Source organism: Carica papaya, chromosome 1, assembly GCF_054855325.1.
Source record: "Carica papaya isolate Zhongbai chromosome 1, ASM5485532v1, whole genome shotgun sequence".
Lineage (NCBI taxonomy): Eukaryota > Viridiplantae > Streptophyta > Magnoliopsida > Brassicales > Caricaceae > Carica > Carica papaya.
This window is the reverse complement of record NC_142309.1, coordinates 29,655,255-29,677,089: the sequence shown is the minus strand read 5'-3', so window position 1 is coordinate 29,677,089 and position 21,835 is coordinate 29,655,255. Positions and strand designations below refer to the sequence as shown.

At 34.3% G+C, this 21,835-nt stretch overlaps 1 protein-coding gene and 1 non-coding gene across 3 annotated transcripts; both read left to right on the top strand.

The window, feature by feature from the left end:
* The first annotated feature begins 1,520 nt into the window (after positions 1-1,520).
* Positions 1,521-21,664, top strand: PDE338 (Nucleic acid-binding proteins superfamily). Of its 2 annotated transcripts, none has more exons than XM_088210164.1 (12): positions 1,521-2,036; positions 2,450-2,491; positions 2,635-2,860; positions 3,459-3,516; positions 16,228-17,332; positions 17,909-17,983; positions 18,062-18,133; positions 19,319-19,399; positions 19,523-19,620; positions 20,424-20,549; positions 20,932-20,980; positions 21,085-21,664. In XM_088210164.1, exons 5-12 carry the CDS (start codon positions 16,427-16,429, stop codon positions 21,259-21,261), a joined length of 1,584 nt encoding a protein of 527 aa, XP_088066290.1. In that variant the 5' UTR covers positions 1,521-2,036; positions 2,450-2,491; positions 2,635-2,860; positions 3,459-3,516; positions 16,228-16,426; the 3' UTR covers positions 21,262-21,664. The 2 variants fall into 2 exon arrangements, with proteins under 2 accessions (XP_088066290.1, XP_088066291.1); XM_088210165.1 differs by lacking the exons at positions 20,932-20,980; positions 21,085-21,664 and adding exons at positions 4,114-4,166; positions 20,700-20,925.
* On the top strand, positions 4,165-4,287 carry LOC148270534 (small nucleolar RNA snoR77). The gene has a single exon (XR_015814628.1). It is a non-coding gene; the product is annotated as a small nucleolar RNA snoR77 (small nucleolar RNA).
* Positions 21,665-21,835: the final 171 nt, after the last annotated feature.

The window sequence follows — 21,835 nt, the reverse complement described above, 5'->3', positions numbered from 1 at the left end:
CTTTATGTGTGTCAGCTTTCTTATTTAGGAGCGAAAGTTTATTGGAGTTATATTTACTCAAATTTTGTCTCATTAATAATGATAACTACTTATGACACGTTACTCAGAAAAAATTATTTGTTGTTGTTTTTTGCATGGAGAAAAATTCAATGACCCTTTCTTGTATGACACCTTTAGCACCCATTCCTATTCAACAATGCTCTATGCAAAGGTATTCTTGTATGACACCTTTAGCACTCATCGATACCTGCGGTAAAGTACAAAGAAAATAAAAGAAAAACGGCCCGCAAACTGTTTCAACCACTCATTCTTGACAGCTGCAGCTTGTCTAGCGCCAACAACAAAGAACTCTGTAATGACTTCGAGAGGCATGCCTTTGGTTTCTGGGACTTTCAGGAACACAAAGATCCAAGAGATGAAGCACACAATCGAATATATGCTGAAGACGCTTGCTAAGCGTTTTGAATTGATCATTACAGGCAGAGCGTATGTCACAATAATGTTGCCGACCCAAAAAACCGTGGCACAGATAGTAATGCAAATGCCACACCCTTGTAGGGAAGATCACAGTGCAGAGGATATTTGGAATTGGCCCATATGCCATGACGAGGCCGCAGATGTGTGATACACAAGCTGATGGCGTTGCTGCATTTATAACTGTGCTCAACTTCACTAGTGGGCCAATAACTAGAATGATTAGTGACACTATTAGTGCAGGAATTGTCGCAAGTAGCAGCCGCCTGGCAATGAAGGATGTGTGAGTTAAAGAGAAAGTAAAATATTATGAGCAAATGCATCTTGGGAGACACTGTATATGCTATATTTATCTGTTGCTATTGGGGAAACCAAGGCTCTTGGTCCACCTGATGGCCACAAGCCTCTGAGATTTTTTTAGTGATTTGATCAATTAAGAGCTATTTTGCTTTTGCATGCAGATTTTCAAGTACGGGAATGCAGGAAACTCCAAGAACAAAAATAGATAAGCATAAAAGAAAAATAGGGGTTGGAGTTTGCTTCTTTTGCTAGTAAATCATGGTACCAATAGAAAAGTCAGCTGTCAATGCTAAAATGTGTAATCTTGCCACTATTATTCATCACAAATTCTATTCGCATGTCTAGAAAATTTTTTTGGTCAGATCGATGCACATTTCTAATAAACATGTCCTGGATTTTGTTATGTTTTCCTTTTTCTTAAGCTTTGTTGCAGCTGTCATGGCAATTATTCGGGACCATTAACTAGTAATTCAGGTAACTTCATTGCAACGGCGTGGCAATTGAGGTGTTTGGTTCATATATTAAATTATATTTTTTGTTATTAAAGCTGGTCTAATATGACTAAAACACATCTTGAAATTTTTTATTTAAAATTTATGAGAATTTAAAAATTATTTTAGAAAATATTATATATTAATTTTCAGTTTTATTTGTTAATAAAAAAAATAACAGTAATATAATTATATTATATATATTTGATGGCTTTTTTTAATCCTATTTATGACTTTTTCTTTTTTACTATAAAGGGGATTGTTTAAAAGAGTGAAGCTCGGAAAATGCAGCCGACCCCCCATCTCTTATCCTTATTATATAACAGAAGCTACGTACTCATGAATCATAAAATTTTATATTGAGAAAGCGAGAATTTTCTCGACAGAGGCTGATGCCTTCGTCGCCTAATTCTAGGTACGTAAATTTTGTCAATCGAAGCGGAAGCCTGCTATGCTGTTAATGCTGCTATCTATTCTCTTTTGTATGGTTGTTGTTTTGTTTTGATTCCTGTCATATGTTTTTTAGATCAATACCACTGTATGTGAATTTTTTTTTTTCTTTTTCTTTGTCGGAGTTCTCATCATTTTGTTTTTTTTTTTTGTATTATTGAGATGAAATTGTTAGTTTGAATCCTGATAGCTCAAGAGTGCTGTTTAGTTTTTTGCGCACCGGCAGGCTTGTCACTTCTTCTGTTGAAGTTGGCATAATGGCTGATCTAATGTGGTAGGCTATGTGGTTTTACACAAGTTAACATGCAGCACCTGTAGAAGGTAATCTCTTCACTGGAAATGTTGAGAACTTAGTTAATCCATTTGTTGATTTGCATGACTTTGTTCAATGAGTTTAGTCAAAGATGCAAATGGAAGGTTCTTAGATGATTTTTTTTTATTTAGTTGTTGTGGTACATTAGGTAATGACTGTATAGATTTATGTTAGATACATTTCTTCGACTATAGTGAAACAGAGAAAACGAACGACCATTATTAGTAACTGCTTGGAATTCAGTTGCTGATCTAATTAATGTTAGCTATTTACTTTTTTTTGTTTTTGTAATCAAAGAGAAACTTACTTCATTTATTGTGACCCATTTCTTGCTGTCACATTCAATTATATTCTTTTAGCATTTTTTAAATTTTCGAATTTGCGTTGGTTTTCTTCTTCTTTTTTCTTGTATTTGTTATAGGGGCGGAGGGGGACAGAAGAGGGTTTTATCTCTGCTATGCTGGTAAGATTTTTCTTCATTCTGTTATTTTTTTTACTCGAGGCTTCTGAAAATTAAAACCACAAAAAAAAATTAAGAAAAGAAAAAAAAAAAAAAAAACCGAACAAAGAAAAGGGCAATTAAATTGCCAGGAAACAATTTTTCAGGTACCTGGGGTGTGGAAGGAGGGAGCCCAGGGGAATAAATTTGCTGGGATATACACACGTCATGCAGAAAATCAGCACTTTGTTTGGGTGCAGCAGTGATGGACCTGGGTGCTCTACGCAAGCCCACCAGCACACTCACCAGTGAGCGCGTACATAATGCATTGTGCCCCCGTGCATTTGCCCCGTCGCTGTTTCAAGCCATTATGCCTCAGATGACATCAAAAAAGTAATTTCAACCTCATCTGATATTTTTGTTATGTAGGACAAATAATGTTGATTTGTTTAATCAGGGATTTAGAAATAAAATGAGACATCGCACCTAGAGTTTTTTAAACATTATATTTAAGACGTTTTAAGAATCACACTTAAGTGTTCGATTGTATTATTTTCTTTAAATATCTTTTTCTAACTAGAGATAGATTAGAAAATAATAAATTAATAAAATTAAAAATATTAATCTTAATAAAAATGAGAAATTAACACTAATAATGTTAGAAATCCTAATAAGAATAAAAATCTCAAGTTACTAAAATTAAAATAATATTCTTAAATAATAATTAATTATAATTTTTAATTTTTTAAATTACGTTTTTTACTCTTCACGCTTGGTGAATTTTTAATTAAAGCATATGCCCTTTATAATTTTATTCACATGCGCTGATGTTGGAATCAGGTTTCAGGCGTTCTTCATGTCAAGTCTGATTTGTTAATATTATGTAATCATTGTATCCGCGTTGGTGGAAGTTATATTACTCTGCCCAGTTTTAGTTTTTATCATTTTGATAATTTTGTTCACATGTGCTGATGTTAAAGTTACGTTTCAGGATTCCTGTGACCTGTCATATGAATGATAAAGGGCATATGCTTGAAGCAGCACAAAATGTAAGCAGCTTGAATGACATGCATGGTAACAGAGTAATTTTTCACTATAAAATGTTCCAAATAACCATATATTCTTCAGTGAAGTTGCATCCTTACTGAACAACTTACAATAAATCTCGCAGAATGTTGGAAGCCTCACCCATAACGAACTAATAACGAAAGCACTAGCAGGCTAGTCAGTTCGGGCATAAACCTAAATTTGAGTTCCTCTCCTCGCATTATCTCTTATCAAAAGATTAAACATGTAGTTTCAGGTTCCTAAGATACTTGCAATTATGGAAGTAGAAACCATGTTGGTAAACCTATGATGTGTCCTTAACTTTTGATTCTAAGGACCTGTTTTACCAGGAAGGAACTAAACATTTCTTCTTTTTTTATGGGTTCTAGATGTTTGCTATTGATTTACCAGATCAACACTACATAGCATAATTTATGATATCTGAACTTTATTCTGCATTGATCTATTGCTTATGAGGTATTCGTGTCTGAAATATATATGTTAAAGCAATTACATGTCTAGAAAATTTCTTTGGTCAGATTGATGCACATTTCCACTAAACATGTCCTGGATTTTGTTCTGGTTTCCTTTTTCTCAAGCTTTGTTGCAGCTGCCATGGCAATTACGCAAGACCATTCAACTAGTAATTCAGGTAACCCCGTTGCAACAGTTGTGGTAATTGAGGTGTTTGCCTCATATATTAAATTATGTTTTCTGCTCTTCACACATGCTGAGATATGAATTTAAGCTGGTCTAATAAGGCTAAGCGCATCTTGAAACTATTAAGCCTTATCTTCACTGAAATCTAGTGGAGACTTTTCATCAAAACTAATTTTACCAAACTAATAGAATTCTCGTCCTAGTTGACATTATTTTGGATTTTTTTTTCCCTTTTTTCTTTCCTGATTTCTTATTTTCATCTGTTGTCCTTCGTTGCATGTTAATCATATGTTCTTTCCCTTCTGCACCTCCCCTATTCAGCCTGATCCAATCATCCTGTCACCATAAAGATTTAAGATAAACCAAATGTGAGCAAAAACATCTTTACCTTTTCTTTTATTTTTAAAAATTTTTCTTCCTAAAAAGTTACAAGGATTATTGAACTAAACAGATTATTGGTCAAACTTTTACATATTTCTTCTTAGTTGGTAGGTTTTTCTTTTTTTTTTTTGAAAAAAAATGTTACATATAGTTTTTTTACTGATTGATGATCAATCAATATTGCCTCTTTAATGGTTGAAATTTGCAGTGGGTTACATATTTATCTTTTTGTTCATGTTCTTTCCTAATTCGTTAATTTCTTTGAAAATATATAATGACTGCATATTTTTAGGATGTATTACTCTATATTTATGTGATTTATTAATTCGTATTTTTATAATTTTTTACTATTTATTTTTAGGAGTGTTTGTTGATTGTATAGTAATTCGAAAGTATGTATTTTATTACAAAAGAAAAATAATATTAACAGAAAATAAATAAGAATTAATTAAAAATGTTATGCAAATTTAAATTTTAAATCAATGTAAAAATATTTGTTTTATAGGTTTATTATTTTATTTTATGTATATAAGATAACAATATTAGCTAAAATAATATATTTTATTATAAAAATAGAATAATATTGTCAGAGAACAAGTATTATTAAATAGGAAAATATTAGTTAATTTATCGTATATAGAATTATAAATATATTTTAATTTATATAATAAAATTTTTAAGATAAATATTGATATTTAATAAGTATTGTAATATTTAAAACATTTTTAAAAAATTTGTAGGTAAATTAAAATTAAATTTTATTTTCAAATTTAAAATGTTTAAATAGGAAATTTTTATAAAAATTAAAATATGGTATTTATTTTTAATAAAATATTAATACATTAATATTATTTTTATATTTAAAATTTTTAAGAATTTAAAAATTATTTTATATGTATTAATTTTAAGGTTAGTTAATAAAATAAAATAATAAGAATAATATAAATAGTTTATATCATATATATTGTACGAGACAGTTTTTATTTTTTTTTTACGCTGTTTACAGTTTTTTTTTTAACGCTAAAAAAGACTTTAAAAGAGCTGGTTTACAAAATCCGACCGAGCTCATCCTCAAACCCGTTTCTGCATATGATACTCAGAGGCGGTGGACTAATGAACCCTAAAACTTCAAATTGAGAAAGTTGTTCAATCCCAGGTACATGAATTTTGTCAACTGAAGCGGATGACCGCTATGCTTTTAACGCTGTTGCTATATATTTTCCTTCGTGTTATTGCTGTTTTGTTTTGATTTCTGTCATATATTTTCTTGATCAAGACCCCACAGTATTTGAGTATTTTTTTTTCTTTCCCCTTATTGGAGTTTTTATTATTTTGTTTTTTTGTTTTTTTTTGTATTACAGATATGAAATTGTTAGTTTAAATTATGATGTTATATGATATATTTTATTATAAAAATATTATTATTATTGAGTGAAAATAAATTAAAATGAAATAATTATTAAAAATAAATGCTATAAAAATTTTAAAATTGAATATTAATAAATAAGAAAATATTAGTTTTTATTAGTTAATTATCTTATTTTATGTGTATAAATAATTATTTTTTTTTTAACCTTTGATGGTTATCATATTTTCGTATTCGTGATTAACTTTATCAAATCTCTTTGCTCTTCTCCCATTCTTTCTCTTTCTCGACCTTCTTTACTGATACATGTTGAGGGTACTTTTGCTGAAAATCTCAAGTTACTAATAATGTTAGAAATCCTAATAAGAATAAATCTCAAGTTACTAAAATTAAAATAATACTCTTAAGTAATAATTAATTATAATTTTTAATTTTTTAAATTATATTTTTTACTCTTCACACTTGGTGAATTTTTAATTAAAGCATATGCTCTTTATACTACTCTACCTAATTTTAGCTTTTATCATTTGATAATTTTGTTCACATGCGCTGATATTGGAATCAGGTTTCAGGCGTTCTGCATGTCAAGTCTGATTTGTTAATATTTTTCATCTCATTATGTAATCATTGTTTCCGCGTTGGTGAAAGTTATATTACTCTATCCAATTTTAGTCTTTATCAATCAAAATTTATATGATAGATCATAGGACCAAACTATGATGTGTCCTTGACTTTTGATTCTAAGGACCTGTTTTATCAGGAAGGAACTACACTTTTCTTTTTTTTTTGGGTTCTAGATTTTTGATCATATGAAAATATGAAATTGATTTACCAGATCAACACTACATAGCATAATTTATGCTATCTAAACTTTATTCTGCATTGATCTATTGCTTATTAGGTATTCATGTCTGAAATATATAAGTTAAAACAATTACATGTCTAGAAAATTTCTTTGGTCAGATTGATGCACATTTGCACTAAATATGTCATGGATTTTGTTCTGCTTTCCTTTTTCTCAAGCTTTGTTGCAGTTGTCATGGCAATTACGCGAGACTATTCAACTAGTAATTCAGGTAACCTCGTTGCAACGGTTGTGATAATTAAGGTGTTAGGCTCATATACTAAATTATGTTTTCTACTCTTCACACATGCTGAGATATGAATTTAAGTTGGTCTAATAAGGCTAAGTACATTTTGAAACTATTAAGCCTTAGCTTCACTAAAATCTAGTTGAGGGTTTTAATCAAAACTAATTTTACCAAACTAATAGAATTCTTGTCCTAATTGATATTATTTTGGATTTTTTTTTTCCTTTTCTCTTTCTTGATTTCTTATTTTCATGTTAATCATATGTTGACATTATCTGTTGTCCTTCATTGCATGTTAATCATATGTTCTTTCCCTATTCAGCCTGATCTAATCATCCTGTCACCATAAAGATTTAAGATAAACCAAATGTGAGCAAGAACATCTTTACCTTTTCTTTTATTTTTTAAAATTTTTCTTCCTTAAAAGTTAAGGATTATTGAACTAAACAGATTATTGGTCAAACTTTTACATATTTCTTCTTAGTTTGTAGGTTTTCTTTTTTTCTTAAAAGAAAAAATGTTTCATATAATTTTTTTACTGATTGATGATCAATCAATATTGCCTCTTTAATGGTTGAAATTTGCAATGTTTATATACTTATCTTTTTACTATTATTGTTATACCTAATCCCAAAATTTAGACCGAAATTAATTTTAAAATAAAAAATATATATATAAAAATATAATTTTTAATTTTATAAATTTTTATTTAATGTAAAATTAAGAAAAAAATAGGTGGATGATAAAATTGAAAATAACTTTCAAAAAAATGGGTGAAAATTTAGATTTTATGAGTATTTTTGAAAAAAAAAATCAGAAACTAGGGGTCAAAAAGAATTTAAAAAAAATGTGCTATGTAGGACCGTCTAGTCAGCAGTCCCAACGAACCGGAGCACGCCACGTGGTAAGATATGCTGACTCGGTGACAAGCGAGAGGTCTCGGACGGTCTGGATTTGTTCCCACGCGCGTGGATGGTCTAGATCCGTTCCCTCCTCATGCACGATCGGACGGTCGCGATTAAACACGATGAATGGTCCAAATTCGTTTCCTTCTATAAATGCGATCGTACGATCCAGATCAAATCACGATAAACGGTTAAGATTCATTTTCTCTTTAAACGCGATCAGACAGTCGAAATGAAACATGATAAGCGGTCCAAATAAAAGGAAAACGGATATAAATATTTCACTTCACATCAAACCCTAACCCTAGCCGCCAGTCCCCTGCCGGAGAAGAAGAACAGTCGTCGGAGAAGGGAACTGACCCTCGCCAACCACCACGCCGAAGCCACCTCCGACTACTAAAAAGGGTAAAAAAATTATCTTATTCGCTCGAAATTTGATTTTGAACACCCATATGGCCAAATTGAAGCAAAAAGACCAGTGGATGAGCTGGAGACCGCGGGTAAAGCGCGAAAACGTTGTGGTGAAAAAACTAAAAATCGCCTCCGATGAGCCCCTTTTCGATTCCCATTTCGTGTGATTTGTTCACCATTCTATTTTCTACAAGTTGTCTGAAGAAAAAACGTTCAACCGCGAAGGTGAGCCGGCAGAGCTGCCGCACCAGAAAATTTCGCTACTTGTGAGTTTTTATTTCTCGACTTTTTTCGATCAATTGAGGCCCCTTAATGTGTTTTCTCGTATGAATGAGTATAAAATAGGCCGAAATCGGCTAAAACTAGTTGAAATGGTTAGTCCGAGGTGCAGCGGTGGCGACACCGTGCTAAAATTTTGAAATTGGCCAGAAAAGCTTTTTAACACCAATTTTGAATTTTTTAGGGTATTTCTAAGTACTTGAAGCATGTTTTAATCCACACGAAAAAAAATTAAGGGAATCCAGAGGCCGCCAATAGGCGTAACTGAAGTTTGAGTGTTTCCAATACCGATTCGGATAAGAATATCTCACTTTATTCCCTATTATGGAATTGAAGTCTAATTATAAATAATACAGTATTTAGCATAATTTAGAAACTTCGATAATTAATTACAAGTTACTAATGGAGCTAGAACCGGTTATATATTACTGTTTGTCATGTTTTAACTGATTGATTGATCTTACAGTTTAAATGCATAATAATACATTGAAGTTTGTAAGATGATTCAGTTATGTTTCTTTAATGCATGTATTGTTTGTCTTGTGTGATTTGCAGTTAAATTGTGAAACTAAAAATTAAATGCAAACAGGAATTGCTTGATTAATTGAATGAATGATTAGTAACTTTACTGAATATCCTGGGAGATGATGGACGGACCAGGTACATAGGGAACTCTACCGTGAACGTCGCCTCATACTAGACGGGGTATTGAGAATTGGTATTTTTGCGCTCATACCGAACGAGGTATTGAGGAATGGTATTTTTGGCGCTCATACCCGATTGAGGAATGGTATTTTTAGCGCTCATACCGGACGGGTATGAGAACAGTCGGTAAGTTAAAAATATTGAATGATGTTTCACGCTTAGTGGGGATATCCCTATGGATCCCCATGGATACCAGTAGGCAAATAAAAAAGAAAAGTTGTTGTTCTAGCTAATTGAATATGAGATTATAATGTTATTTGTTTTATTACCTCTATAGCTCGATTTTTGGAAATGTCGCTACGGCAAGTATGCAATAAATGATTTTATTTATAATAAATGAATTTACTTAAATTAAGAGCTCCATTAGTTGTTTATGATTTTTACCAACTTTTATTTCTGTATCGGTGAGTAGTGTGATATTCTTATTAGACTAGTGTAGCTCACCCTTTCATTAACCATTTCAGATCAAGAGTACTAAGATCCAGATCTCGATCAACAAGGGGGTTATAAATAGTTCACCGTCTAGATTCTCTTTAAAGTCTAATGAAGGTCATCCTAGAATACCTAATTGTTTATTTTTTATTCATTTCTTGATTTTTCACTTGTTCTTTTAGAAGGGTTATTCTCATATTGGGTATTCTAAATTATTGTGTAAGGAATGTAAACCCTAACTCTATTATTTTGCTTCCGCATTCAATTTATAATTTATTTCATTTTAAGTTTCGAGCTGATACAATTGGTATCAAAACTGCATTTCTCAAAACTATTCCTTACACAAATACTTAAAAATACCAAATACAAACCATCACTAAACCCTTCCTTTTGAAAAATAAGTAGAAAGATACGGGGAGATGAGGTCCATTATTGAATAAGGCAACCTGAAACAAGTCACTTCGAGAAGATGTCAATCGGCTCTTCGAGATTTTAGAGAGACTCATCTATGCCCAGTGGGCCAGGAAAGTGAGGAGGGAACTGTCTAACCCTCCACCACTTCAACAATATGAGTCACCCCTATAATAAGAGTATCTAACGCTACCTAGATGCAACCCTGCTCCTCCGTCGTGTCATCTGACACCATCACAACATAATTTAGAACCCCCACCGTATCATCCGACACCATTACAGGGCCACCCAGTCCCTCCCCAGCAACATCTGGCCCCTATTCCATAGGACTTGGTTTCACTCATGATGTATTTCTAAGAATGAACTAGTTAGCAACGCATCACACCACTGTGGATTGTTTCCACGAGAAAAATTGTATTTAAGCCTCCTAATGAAGAGTCATTTAAAAGATAATAAAAGTATTGAATATTATTCCCTCATAGCAATTTTTTTATTGCTTAGCACTTTAACTCGATTGTTTTCTCAAAACTAGGCAAACCTAAGAAAGAAATTTGCATGCAAGAGATCTCAGCAGTCCAAGACTTCTCGAATGTGTTTCCTAATAAACTTTTCAGACTACTAATGGACAGGAAAGTTGAGTTCACCATAGACCTTCAACCTTGCACGCAGCTTATCTTAGTTTTTCCTTACCGCATGAGTCATGTAAAGTTAGAAGAGTTGAGGAAATAGATCAAGAAATTGCAGAACAGTGGATTCATCCGACACAGTGGTTCGTTTTGGGGTGCTGGAGTCATATTTGCAAGAAAATGGGATGAGACATTAATATTATGTATTAACTACAAGGGATTTAATAGGGTCGCGATCTAGACCAAATACCCTCTCCCCAAGATCGATGATCTTTTTGACCAGTTGCAGGATACCCAGGTCTTCTCCAAAATAAACATGTGCTCAGGTTACACTAGGTAAAAATCAAAGTAGATGACATTCCTAAAACAGCTTTCTAAATCAGGTACGAACACAATGAGTTCTTGGTAATGCCATTTAGACTAACCAATGCACCGACCATTTTCATGGATTTAATGAATAGGATTTTCAGATCATTTTTAGATCAGTTCATTATTGTATTTATCGATGATACTATTCAAAAAACAGAGAGGAACACGCTCACCATTTGACTCATGTTTTGTAGATTCTCAAAGAAAAGAAGTTGTATGCAAAGTTGAGTAAGTGTGCGTTTTGGTTCGAGTAAACTATCTTCCTATGGCACATCATATCAATGGATGGAATGTCAGTGAATTCCGAAAAAGTTGAGGCAGTGCTCTACTGGAAAAAATTAACATCGGTCAAGGAGATTCATATCTTTCTGGAAATGGCAAGTTATTACCGCATGTTCGTGAAAGAATTTTCTAACCTACCTGCTCATTTGACTCGGCTCACAAAAAAGAACATCAAGTTTAAGTGGAACGAGAACTGTGAAATGAGTTTTTTAGACCTAAAAAAGTGGTTGACTACTGCACCCGAGCGGGATAGGGGGATATAAAGTTTATAGTGATGTCTTTTACCTGGGTTAGGTTGTGTTCTGATACAGCATAAGAAGGTCATAGTCTATGGGTCCAGACAGTTGAAGAATTATGAGAAAAGTTACCCCACCTATGACTTATAACTTGTCACGATTATCCACACGTTGAAAACTTGTTGTCATTACTTGTATGGGGAGACCTTTCAGATCTATATCGACCATAAAAGCTTGAAACACATATTCACTCAAAATGATCTCAACATGCGTCAGAGAAAATGGATAGAACTCCATAAGAACTACGATTACAATATCTTATATCACCCAGGTAAGGGCAACGTGGTAGCTGACGCACTCAGCAAAAAAAGTACAGGTATATTAGCTCACTTAATGGTTTCAAAATGCATAGCAATAAGGACCGCACAATAAATACGACTTCAGGACCTGAAGAGAGTTACATGTTTGGCCCACCTGACTGTTCAACTTGAGTTGATTCAGAGAACAAAGGAAGTCCAATATGTCGATTCCACCATAGCAACCCTCAAGAAATATGCAGAACAATAAGTAAATTCAGAATTTCGAGTCTCTACCAATGGGTTGCTTATATTTCAAGATATGGTGTGTGTTCTATATGATAGTGAGCTAAAAAGATACATCATGATCGAGGCCCATAGCTCAAAGTTTGTCGTGCATATTAAAAGCATTAAGATGTATCAAAGTATACGACCCCGATTTTGGTGGAACGGGATGAAAAGAGAGATGACCGACTTTGTTTTCAAGTATTTGGTATGTCAGTAAATCAAGATAGAGCATCAACGCCCAGGCGGACTACTTCAGCCATTACCAATTCCGAAGTGAAAGTGAGAACACATCATAATAGATTTCATGACAAGATTGCCTAGGACACGCTGAGGATATGATGCCATTTGGGTAATTATTGATCGATTCACCAAGTCTTCCCACTTCTTGGCCATCAAGATGATCGACCCCTTGAACAAGTTACCAAGAATATCTATCTGAGAGATAGTCAGGTTACATGAAGTACCAGTGACAGTAGTGTCCAATAGAAACCCCAGGTTCACTTCTCAGTTCTAGTTTAGTTTTCAGTAAGCCATGGGAACGAAAGTGTCCCTTAGTACTGCAATCCACCCTCAGATCGATGGACAACCAGAAAAGATAATCCGCACACTGGAGAATATGCTTCGAGCTTGTGTTATTGACTTTGGGGGCCATTGGAATGATTATTTACCCCTACTAGAGTTCACCTCAATAACAGCTACCAAACAAGTATTGGCATAGCTCCTAAGAGGCGTTATATGGCCGCCCATGTAGATTGCCGATCTGTTGGAAAAATGTGGGTGATAGAAAATTATTCCGTCCAGATCTTGTGGATGAGACTACAACCAAAATAGTTAAGATCAGGAAGAATATCCAGACGACTCAGAGCAGGCAGAAGAGTTATGGGATACCTGGAGGAGGGATTTAGAATTTGAGGAATGTGATCGGTTATTCCTTAGAGGTCACTCCTTTTAAAGGAATCGGTAGGTTTGGCAAGAAGGAGAAACTAAATCTCTGCTTTATTGGGTTATTTGAAATCGTAGACAGAATTGGCACCGCCACCTACAAACTGACACTACCTCCAGAATTATTGAGAGTACATAATGTGCTTTATGTGTCCATACTACTCAAGTACAACCCAGACCCCTCTCACGTCTTTGCCCACGAGCCCCTTTCACTCCAGGAGGATCTGTCCTACGAGAAGGTACCAGTGGATATTGTGGACCGAAAGAACAAAGTACTCCGCAATCGAAAAATTTATTTTGTTAAGATCTTATGACAGAATCACACACAGAGAGAAGTCACATGAGAGCTAGAATCAGATTTCAGAACCCAGTATCTCCAATTGTTTGATTGAGTGAGAGAGAGACAAATTTGAGAGACCAATTTTCTTTTAAGTGGGGAGAGTTGTAATATCCGAGCTCGAAATTTGGCCCAGAATTAATTTAAAAATTAAAAAAATATATAAAAATATAATTTTTAATTTTATAAATTTTTATTTAATGTAAAATTAGAAAAAAAAAATAGGTGGAAGATGAAATTGAAAATAATTTTGGAAAAAAAGGGTAAAAATTTAGGTTTGGGAGATATTTTTGAAAGAAAAATCAGAAATTAGGGTTAAAATATAATTTAGAAAAAATCTATCACGTAGGACCGTCTAGTCAGTAGTCCCGATAAATCGGAGCGCACAGCGTGGCAAGACACGCTGACTCGGTGCCACGCGGGAGGCCACGCTGGCAATCTGCGTACCCGCGATTGGACGGCCCAGATTTGTTCTAGCGTGCATAGACAGTCCGGATCCGTTCCTTTCTCATGCGCGATCGGACAGTCGCGATTAAACATGATGAACAATCCAGATTTTTTCCCTCTTTAAACACAATCGTACGATCCAGATCAAAATCACAATGAACGGTCCAGATTTATTTTTTCTTTAAACGCAATCGAATGATCAAAATCAAACGTGATGAATGGTCCAAATTAAAGGGAGATGGGTATAAATATCTCATTTCACACCGAACCCTAATCCTAGGCGCTAGCCCCCTGCTGAAGAAGAAGAACCAGTCGTCGAAGAAGGGAGTCAACTGCTACCTGCCACTGCGCTGGACCCAGCTCCGACCGTCAAAAAGGGTAAAAAAATTCTCTCATTCGCTTGAAATTTGAATTTGAACACCGTCATGGTCAAATTGAAGCAAAAGGGCCGGCGAATGAGCTAGAAACCATAGGTAAAGCCCGACAGTGCTGCTGCATAAAAAATCAAAAATTACCTCTGATGAGCCCCTTTTTTATTCCCATTTCATGCGATTTTTCTACCATTGTATTCACATTCTATTTTTTACATGTTGACTGAAGAAAAATACCCAACCACAAAGGTGAGCTAGCGGAGCCGCCGCACTGAAAAATCTAGCTGCTAGTGAGTTTTTGTTTTTCGACTTTTTTCAGCTAACCGATGCCCCTTAACGTGTTTTCTCACATGAATGAGTATAAAACTAGTAAAAAATGGCCAGTTCGAGGTAAACTGCCATCAGAGCACGGCGGTGCCGCCGTGTCGAAATTTTAAAATTGACTGGAAAAGATTTTTAATATCGATTTTAGATTTTTTAGAGTACTTGTAGGTACTTGAAGCGTGTTTTAATTTTTGAAGAAAAATTCAGGAAACTCGGAGGGCTGCCAGTAGGCGCAGCTGAAGGTTTAGTGTTTCGGACACCAATTCGGATAAAAATCTCTCACCTTATTCCTTATTATAGAATTGAAATCTAATTATAAATAATACAGTATTTTGTGTAACTTAGAAACTTCAATAATTAATTACTAGTTACTAATAGAGGCAAAAGTGGTTATTTATTACTGTTTGTCATGTTTTAACTGATTGATTGATCTTACAGTTTTAAATGCATAATAATACACTGGAGTTGGTAAGATGATTCAGTTGTGTTTTCTTAATGCATGTATTGCTTGTCTTGCGTGGTTTACAGTTAAATTGTAAAACTGAAAATTAAATGCAAATGGGAATTGCTTGATTAATTGAATGAATGAATCGTAGCCTTACTGGATATCCTGGAAGATGGTGAACGGACCGGGTACATAAGAAACCTTATCGTGAACGTCGCCTCATACCGGATGGGGTATTAAGGATTGGTATTTTGGCGCTCATACCGAACGGAGTATGAGAACAGTCAATTAGTTGAAAATGTTGAATGATAGTTCACGCGTAGTGAAGACATCCCTATGGACCCTCATGGATACCAGTAGACAAATAAAAAAAAAAGTTGTTGTTTTGATTAATTGAATATGAGATTATGATGTTGTTTGTGTTATTGTATCTATAGGCCAGTTTTTGAAAATCTTGCTACGGTAAGTATGCAATAAATGATTTTATTTATGATAAATGAATGTACTTAAATTAAAAGCTCTATTAATTATTTTTATGATTTTTACCAATTTTTATTTCTATATCGGTGAGTAGTGTGATATTCTTACTGGAATAGTGTAGTTCACCATTTTATTAACTATTTCAGATCAAGAGTACCAAGATTCAGATCCTGATCAATAAGGGAGTTGTGAATAGTTCATCACCCGAACTCCCTTCAACAGCTAGTGAAGATCATCCTATGATATATCTAATTGTTTATTTTTCATTTATTTCTTGATTTTTCACTTGTTCTTTTAGAATGATCATTTCTATAGTTCTATTGGGTTTTCTAAATTATTGTGTAAAGAATGTAAACCGTAATTTTATATTTTGTTTTCGCGTTCAATTTGTAATTTATTTCTTTTTAAGTTTCAAATCGCTATAATTATTCAATAATCTTTGTTGATCATACATAATAATTTTTTAATTATTTTTAATAAAAATTAAAAGAATTAAAAATGCATAAAGATTAATTATTTTTTATTATTATTCAATCATCTTTATAGTTGATTAAATTATATATTATTATTTTATAAAATACATATAAAGATTATTATTATTTATTATTATTATTTTTTTTTTGGTCCAGGCCTCCGCAGCCCAAGAGTAAGCTCAAGACAGGAGACACTACAGAGCTTCAATCTCCCATGAAGCATTAAACTGGGCCCAAAATCCAAGGAGCAGACTGCTCCTAAAAATCTACCAGAGGAAACGGATAATAAAAAAATCGAGAAAAGCCGCGAGGAAGGAGAAGATAACCAGCTTATGAAGTGCGCAGGATAAGAAAGATGTACGCCTGCTGCAACTGTAACTCTCTCTTTCTCCTCACCTATTCAGGAACGCTCTCTGGTTTTTCTATTACACGCAACGCTTCCCGAATCAGAGCAGCGAATGCCACAAAAGTTCTTTTTCCAAAACCCCCCGTGTTCAACACTTCAATCTCACTTAAATCCTTTGCTCTTCGTACTAATACTTCGACTTGGAGGAGTATACAGACTGGTTTTTGCGCTCAGAACGATGTTGCTGATGGTTTTCCGAACACTTCTTTCCCTGAAAGTGATGAAAATGATGGAGTTCCGGGGAACGGCGAATTTGGATTGTTGAACAAGCCTAATCCAGTGGCTATATCTGATGGGTTTTCCCCAGAAGTTGAAAAATCTAAACAAACAGATAAAGATGAATTGTTGGAGCCTTTTTTGAAGTTTTTTAAACCGAGGGACATGGTGGGGGAACTAGAAGAAGAGGGAAGTGATTTAGGAGATTGTGATGAGGGAAGTGATATGGAGAGTAAAGAGAAGGAAGCTGAGAAGGTTGGTGTGGAATATTATCAGCCAAAACCAGGTGATTTTGTGGTTGGTGTTGTGGTTTCTGGCAACGAAAATAGGCTTGATGTGAATATTGGATCAGAATTGTTGGGCACTATGATGACAAAGGAGGTTCTGCCATTGTATCCCAGAGAGATGGATCATTTACTATGTGATTTGAAAAATGATGCAGAGGAGTTCATGGTTTGTGGGAAGATGGGAATTGTTAAGGATGATGATGCATTGAGTGGTGGCCAGGGACTGGGAAGGCCAGCTGTGGAGACTGGAACTGTCCTTTTTGCTGAGGTTCTTGGAAGAACCCTAAGTGGTCGACCTTTGCTGTCGACGAGACGGCTGTTTCGGCGGATTGCCTGGCATCGAGTGAGGCAGGTTCTTTTCTGAAGTGCTTCCTCTATCAACATCTTATCTTTAAGTTCCTGTTGCTAGCACTGGAATTTGTCCTTTTGTTTTGTTAGAAAGTTTCCATTCAAATGAATTAAGTTTTAAAACAAGTAGAGAACTTGTGATTAATGCTTTCTTGTGCAAATTGAACTAACATCATGTCTATGTAACGCTGTGATTGTTTCAAGGCTACTCAATTCTTAAATTTTACTTCTTTAATGTGGGTAATTTAGTCATAATTTCTAAATTTGATCATCATTGAACCAGACTCATTCTTATCTTCGTTTTCACCATGTATTTGTTTTCTCACTCCTCTGAGTAGGAATCACAAAATATTTATGTTGAATTGATGGATTTATCTTAGAACATAAATGTTGTTTCATTCAAATTTTTATCCCATTAAATTGAATTTTCAATCAAACTTAACTTTAATCATTTTCCTCTGAGTCTATGCTTTAAGCTGTTGCCAATGTGAGACCAGTTAGTTTGTTGGTCTCTGGATGTGGATGTGGATGTTTGTTAACTATGGAATCTAAAAAAATGCTTACACTATTTCTTCCGCAGATAAAACAGCTAAATGAGCCTATTGAGGTTAAAATTACAGAGTGGAATACTGGTGGGCTCCTCACTAGAATTGAAGTAAGTTTGTCTGATTTGCATCTGGAGGTTTGTGCTTTTATGTGAAAGTAATGCTTTGTAACTCTGGTCCTTATACAGGGTTTGCGAGCTTTTCTTCCCAAAGCTGAATTGGTAAATAGAGTGAACAGCTTCACTGAATTGAAGGAAAATGTATGTTGTTTTCTTTAAGATTTATTGCTGCTCTTGGCACACATATTTAGTACTATATGTATTTCCTATGCACGTGGGTGCTTTCAACCATAAATAGTCATTACTAGAATGCGTCTATTGCATCAACTTAATGTTAGTGTACTTGTAATACAAGAAAAATGCCTGCTTTTGGTGCTAGTCTTGTTTGAGAAACTTGATTAGTCAGAAAAAAGAATCTGGGTAGCTTGTGTTGCTGGAAATCTCTGTTCACTATTTGTTCAATGATCTCATCGTTTAGCACTTTGTTGAGTATGCTGCTATCAGAGGGACAATTAAGAAAAACAATCACTTATCTTCGAATTTCCAATAACTTTAACAAATAACTTCAACTGTTGTTTTACTACCTTTTATTTTGCACAGGACAATAATTTGTATGCGTTACCTCACCTTTTGCCTAAGAGGTGGTGTTTTTCTTGATATCTCTGTTCTTTTGTTGGCTATTGTCTTGTATGGCAATATTCCTTTTAGAGATTTTCGTGCATCTAAAAGGCTGTGCAATGTTAGATTGGCGATCAACATGACCAATAATTTTATGAACTGTGCATATTGGAAGTTCAAAATGAAATCTTTTCACATATTTTTTGTCTGATAGTAGATCTTATCTTGTCATTTTCTTTTGGTAATTAATACACCACATTATGAAAGAACTCAATAGCCAAAAATACGGATTATATTGAAGTCCAGTTTGGAAGTATTTTTGTTCCTTTTTCTTTGAGAAAAATTCTGTCATTGTTCCCAAGCTACTTTAGATGACATGCGGCTATTTAAGTTACTACGAAGTCGTCTAATTATTTGCTCTAGTTGTTAGCATCTGAAAACCTAAAACAAATATTTTTTATGTAAAAAAAATCGTGTATTCCAACTACGAACACATAAGCAGTTGTGTTCCGTTGATTGATCAAAAGAAGACCAGAAAAATTGTTGAAAAGTAATCACTACCCCTGGAGGAGTTCCTCAGTTAAGCAAGTTACTCAAATGCAATGTATGGCAATTCACAAAGTTGAGCATTCTTAGCCTACACGGTTAATATATATTCCTTTGATATAACTTGATATTTTTCTTTATGGTCTTATACCATCTTTGGTTTTGCTTTATTTGTTTTATTGAGTGCATGTTTCTTATATATACTGGTCTTCCCACTTGTAGGTTGGCCGCCGATTACATGTCCTGATTACTCGAATAAATGAGACTAATAACGACTTGATATTGAGTGAGAAGGATGCTTGGGTTGGTTTTCTGGAGCATTATCTTACTACTTTCTTTAAGTCCTATTTTCCCCCCTTTTCTGAATGATAAAAATGGAACTGGGGGAAGGGAACAAGGATGCTGACATTTTTTGCAATATTGCAGGAAATGCTTCACCTTCGAGAGGGAACCCTCTTGGAAGGAACTGTAAAGAAAATTTTTCCATATGGTGCTCAAATAAGAATTGGTGAAACTAACAGAAGGTCAGTACAGATGCTTCTTTGAGTAGACAACTTGTCATGCACCCACGTGTGTGGATTCATCAGAGAAGGAAGAGAAAGTAGAAGGAAATTTGGTATACTTTGGTGCAAAAAATTTTTAAGTATTACTTCTCAGGATTAAGAGAATAAATATTTGAAGAAAGGATAAGGAAACAATAATAGAGAAAGAGAGGTAGTGAGCAAACAAAAGACCGTAATTTCACAATTTGAGCTGGAAACTCATGCATAAGCATACACTTTCACCTAAAAACTTTTCTTAGAGCATGGAGTTTTTTATCAATGAGAGAGGCTATTGCTGTTGTTACTTCACTGGGAGAGAGTACTATGGCTGCCTAGTTGCAATAATTTATACATGTTCTGATCATCATCCTTTGCTTTTATTGGAATTCTTAGTTTCTAATTCAAGTTCAATTTGATAGGAAATATAAAGAACAAAGCAAATGTCATTCCTATCAAAACTTTGTTAGCAACAAGCCTTTGGCTCATTGCTTCCCAGCCTACGAAGGATGGTGATATTTATTTTTTTGACTTCAGTGTAAGTAGGGTATATATTATAAAAGCCCCTTTAGCCTGGAAATGGAAAAAGGAGAGGAACTTTTTATGGTTTCTCAAGCACTCTTGTTTGTCAAAATGGATATGTGAAACTAGGCTTTCTACAGTTGGACTTTTGGTGGTTTAGAAACATTTTATGTTATTGCATGTGTATGTGGAACAAGCTTGATTCGCTTTAACAAAAATAGTGAACAATCATTTAATCTTTTTTCTGCTTTCCTTGATACTTTCAGTGGATTGCTGCATATCTCCAATATAAGTCGTACCAGGATTACTTCTGTCAGCGATTTACTGAAAGTGGACGAGAAGGTTAAAGTTCTAGTTGTGAAGTCAATGTTTCCTGGCAAAATATCTCTCAGGTAATTTGCAGTGCTGCATCTTCAATTGATATGCTCTTTCACATTTGTACATATTTAAGAAAGAACTGCAACAATCATTTCTGATGAAATCATCTCTACATGGTTCAATCGGTTGATGGTTTTGTTATGACATGGCTTTTCTTGCCTTAGGATGGAATGATAAGGAATAATGTTGTTTGACGCAGAGTTAATTAGGCTTGGAGGCAGATTAGATGTGGACTTTTTAACCGATGGCACGTAGTCATTTCATTGTTGCTGGTTGGGTTTTTATATTTTATACATCATGATATGATCGAGTTGTTTCTCTCTTGAACTTCCTGCTGCAGCTGAATATTGGCACCATTGCGATTTCCAATAACAATTTTCCCTATGTTGCCTGCAGCGTTGCTGATCTTGAAAGTAAGCCAGGCCTATTTGTATCAGACAAAGAGGTGGGAGATTCTCTTGTTCTTTTTCTTTTAAGAAATATCTTGTTGTGGTCATAAATTTAGTTACGTGAAGATCGTAATTGATAAAATTTACGTCCGCTTAACAGAGAGTATTTGCTGAAGCTGAAGAGATAGCGAAGAAATACAGACAGAAACTACCTGCTGTGTTACCAAGCCACAAGTTAGAAACCCCTACAACAAATGCTCTGCCGTCTGATAACGAAGAAAGTCTTTATGCTAACTGGAAATGGTTCAAATTCGACATGGGTGATGATTCAAGCTGATTCCTTACATTTAAGTTGATTGTACGTCAGCTCGATGTAATATTCAATTGGAAGGAGGATGATTCAGCTCCCCTCTTTGAGCCTAGTGTGAAAAGCAGAAAAGAACCTCTCACTAGGCCATCAGACTCTTTAACTGTGATTGAATTTCGTGATCTGCAACAGCATTTCTGGTCAGATTTTGGATGAAAGTGGGAGGTTTGCTGGATGATTAGAGCCTGGAAATGATCTCTCATGTAACTTTCTGTATGCAGAAATGAATTTCTTGTCCTCAAGTATGCTACTGTGCTCTTTAGGAAAGGATAACTTGATTTCTGACCATTTGTTGATGTACTACTTGTATTATCTGTTAATACAAACCTGATATATACTTAGAGATGTTTATATGATGGGATTTTTTCTTTCATTCACTCTTTTCAATTAGTTTGAGAAGATTCAACTTCTTTTTCTTTTCTGCACTGCAGCTTGAATGTCCACATATAAATCCTATAACAAGATCCTATATCTATGCACTTGCCATTTTATAAGTGAAGTAGGCCTATCCCATTTGTTCTAGAAGAAAATCAATGGGGCCCAA

Excerpts from the sequence above, each read along its gene's own strand:
- PDE338 (XM_088210164.1), top strand. The coding sequence starts at position 16,427 with ATGTACGCCTGCTGCAACTGTAACTCTCTCTTTCTCCTCACCTATTCA. Across the intron at positions 19,400-19,522 it reads TGAGTGAGAAGGATGCTTGG|GAAATGCTTCACCTTCGAGA; the intron begins GTTGGTTTTCTG and ends GCAATATTGCAG. Across the intron at positions 20,550-20,931 it reads CCTGGCAAAATATCTCTCAG|CGTTGCTGATCTTGAAAGTA; the intron begins GTAATTTGCAGT and ends TGTTGCCTGCAG.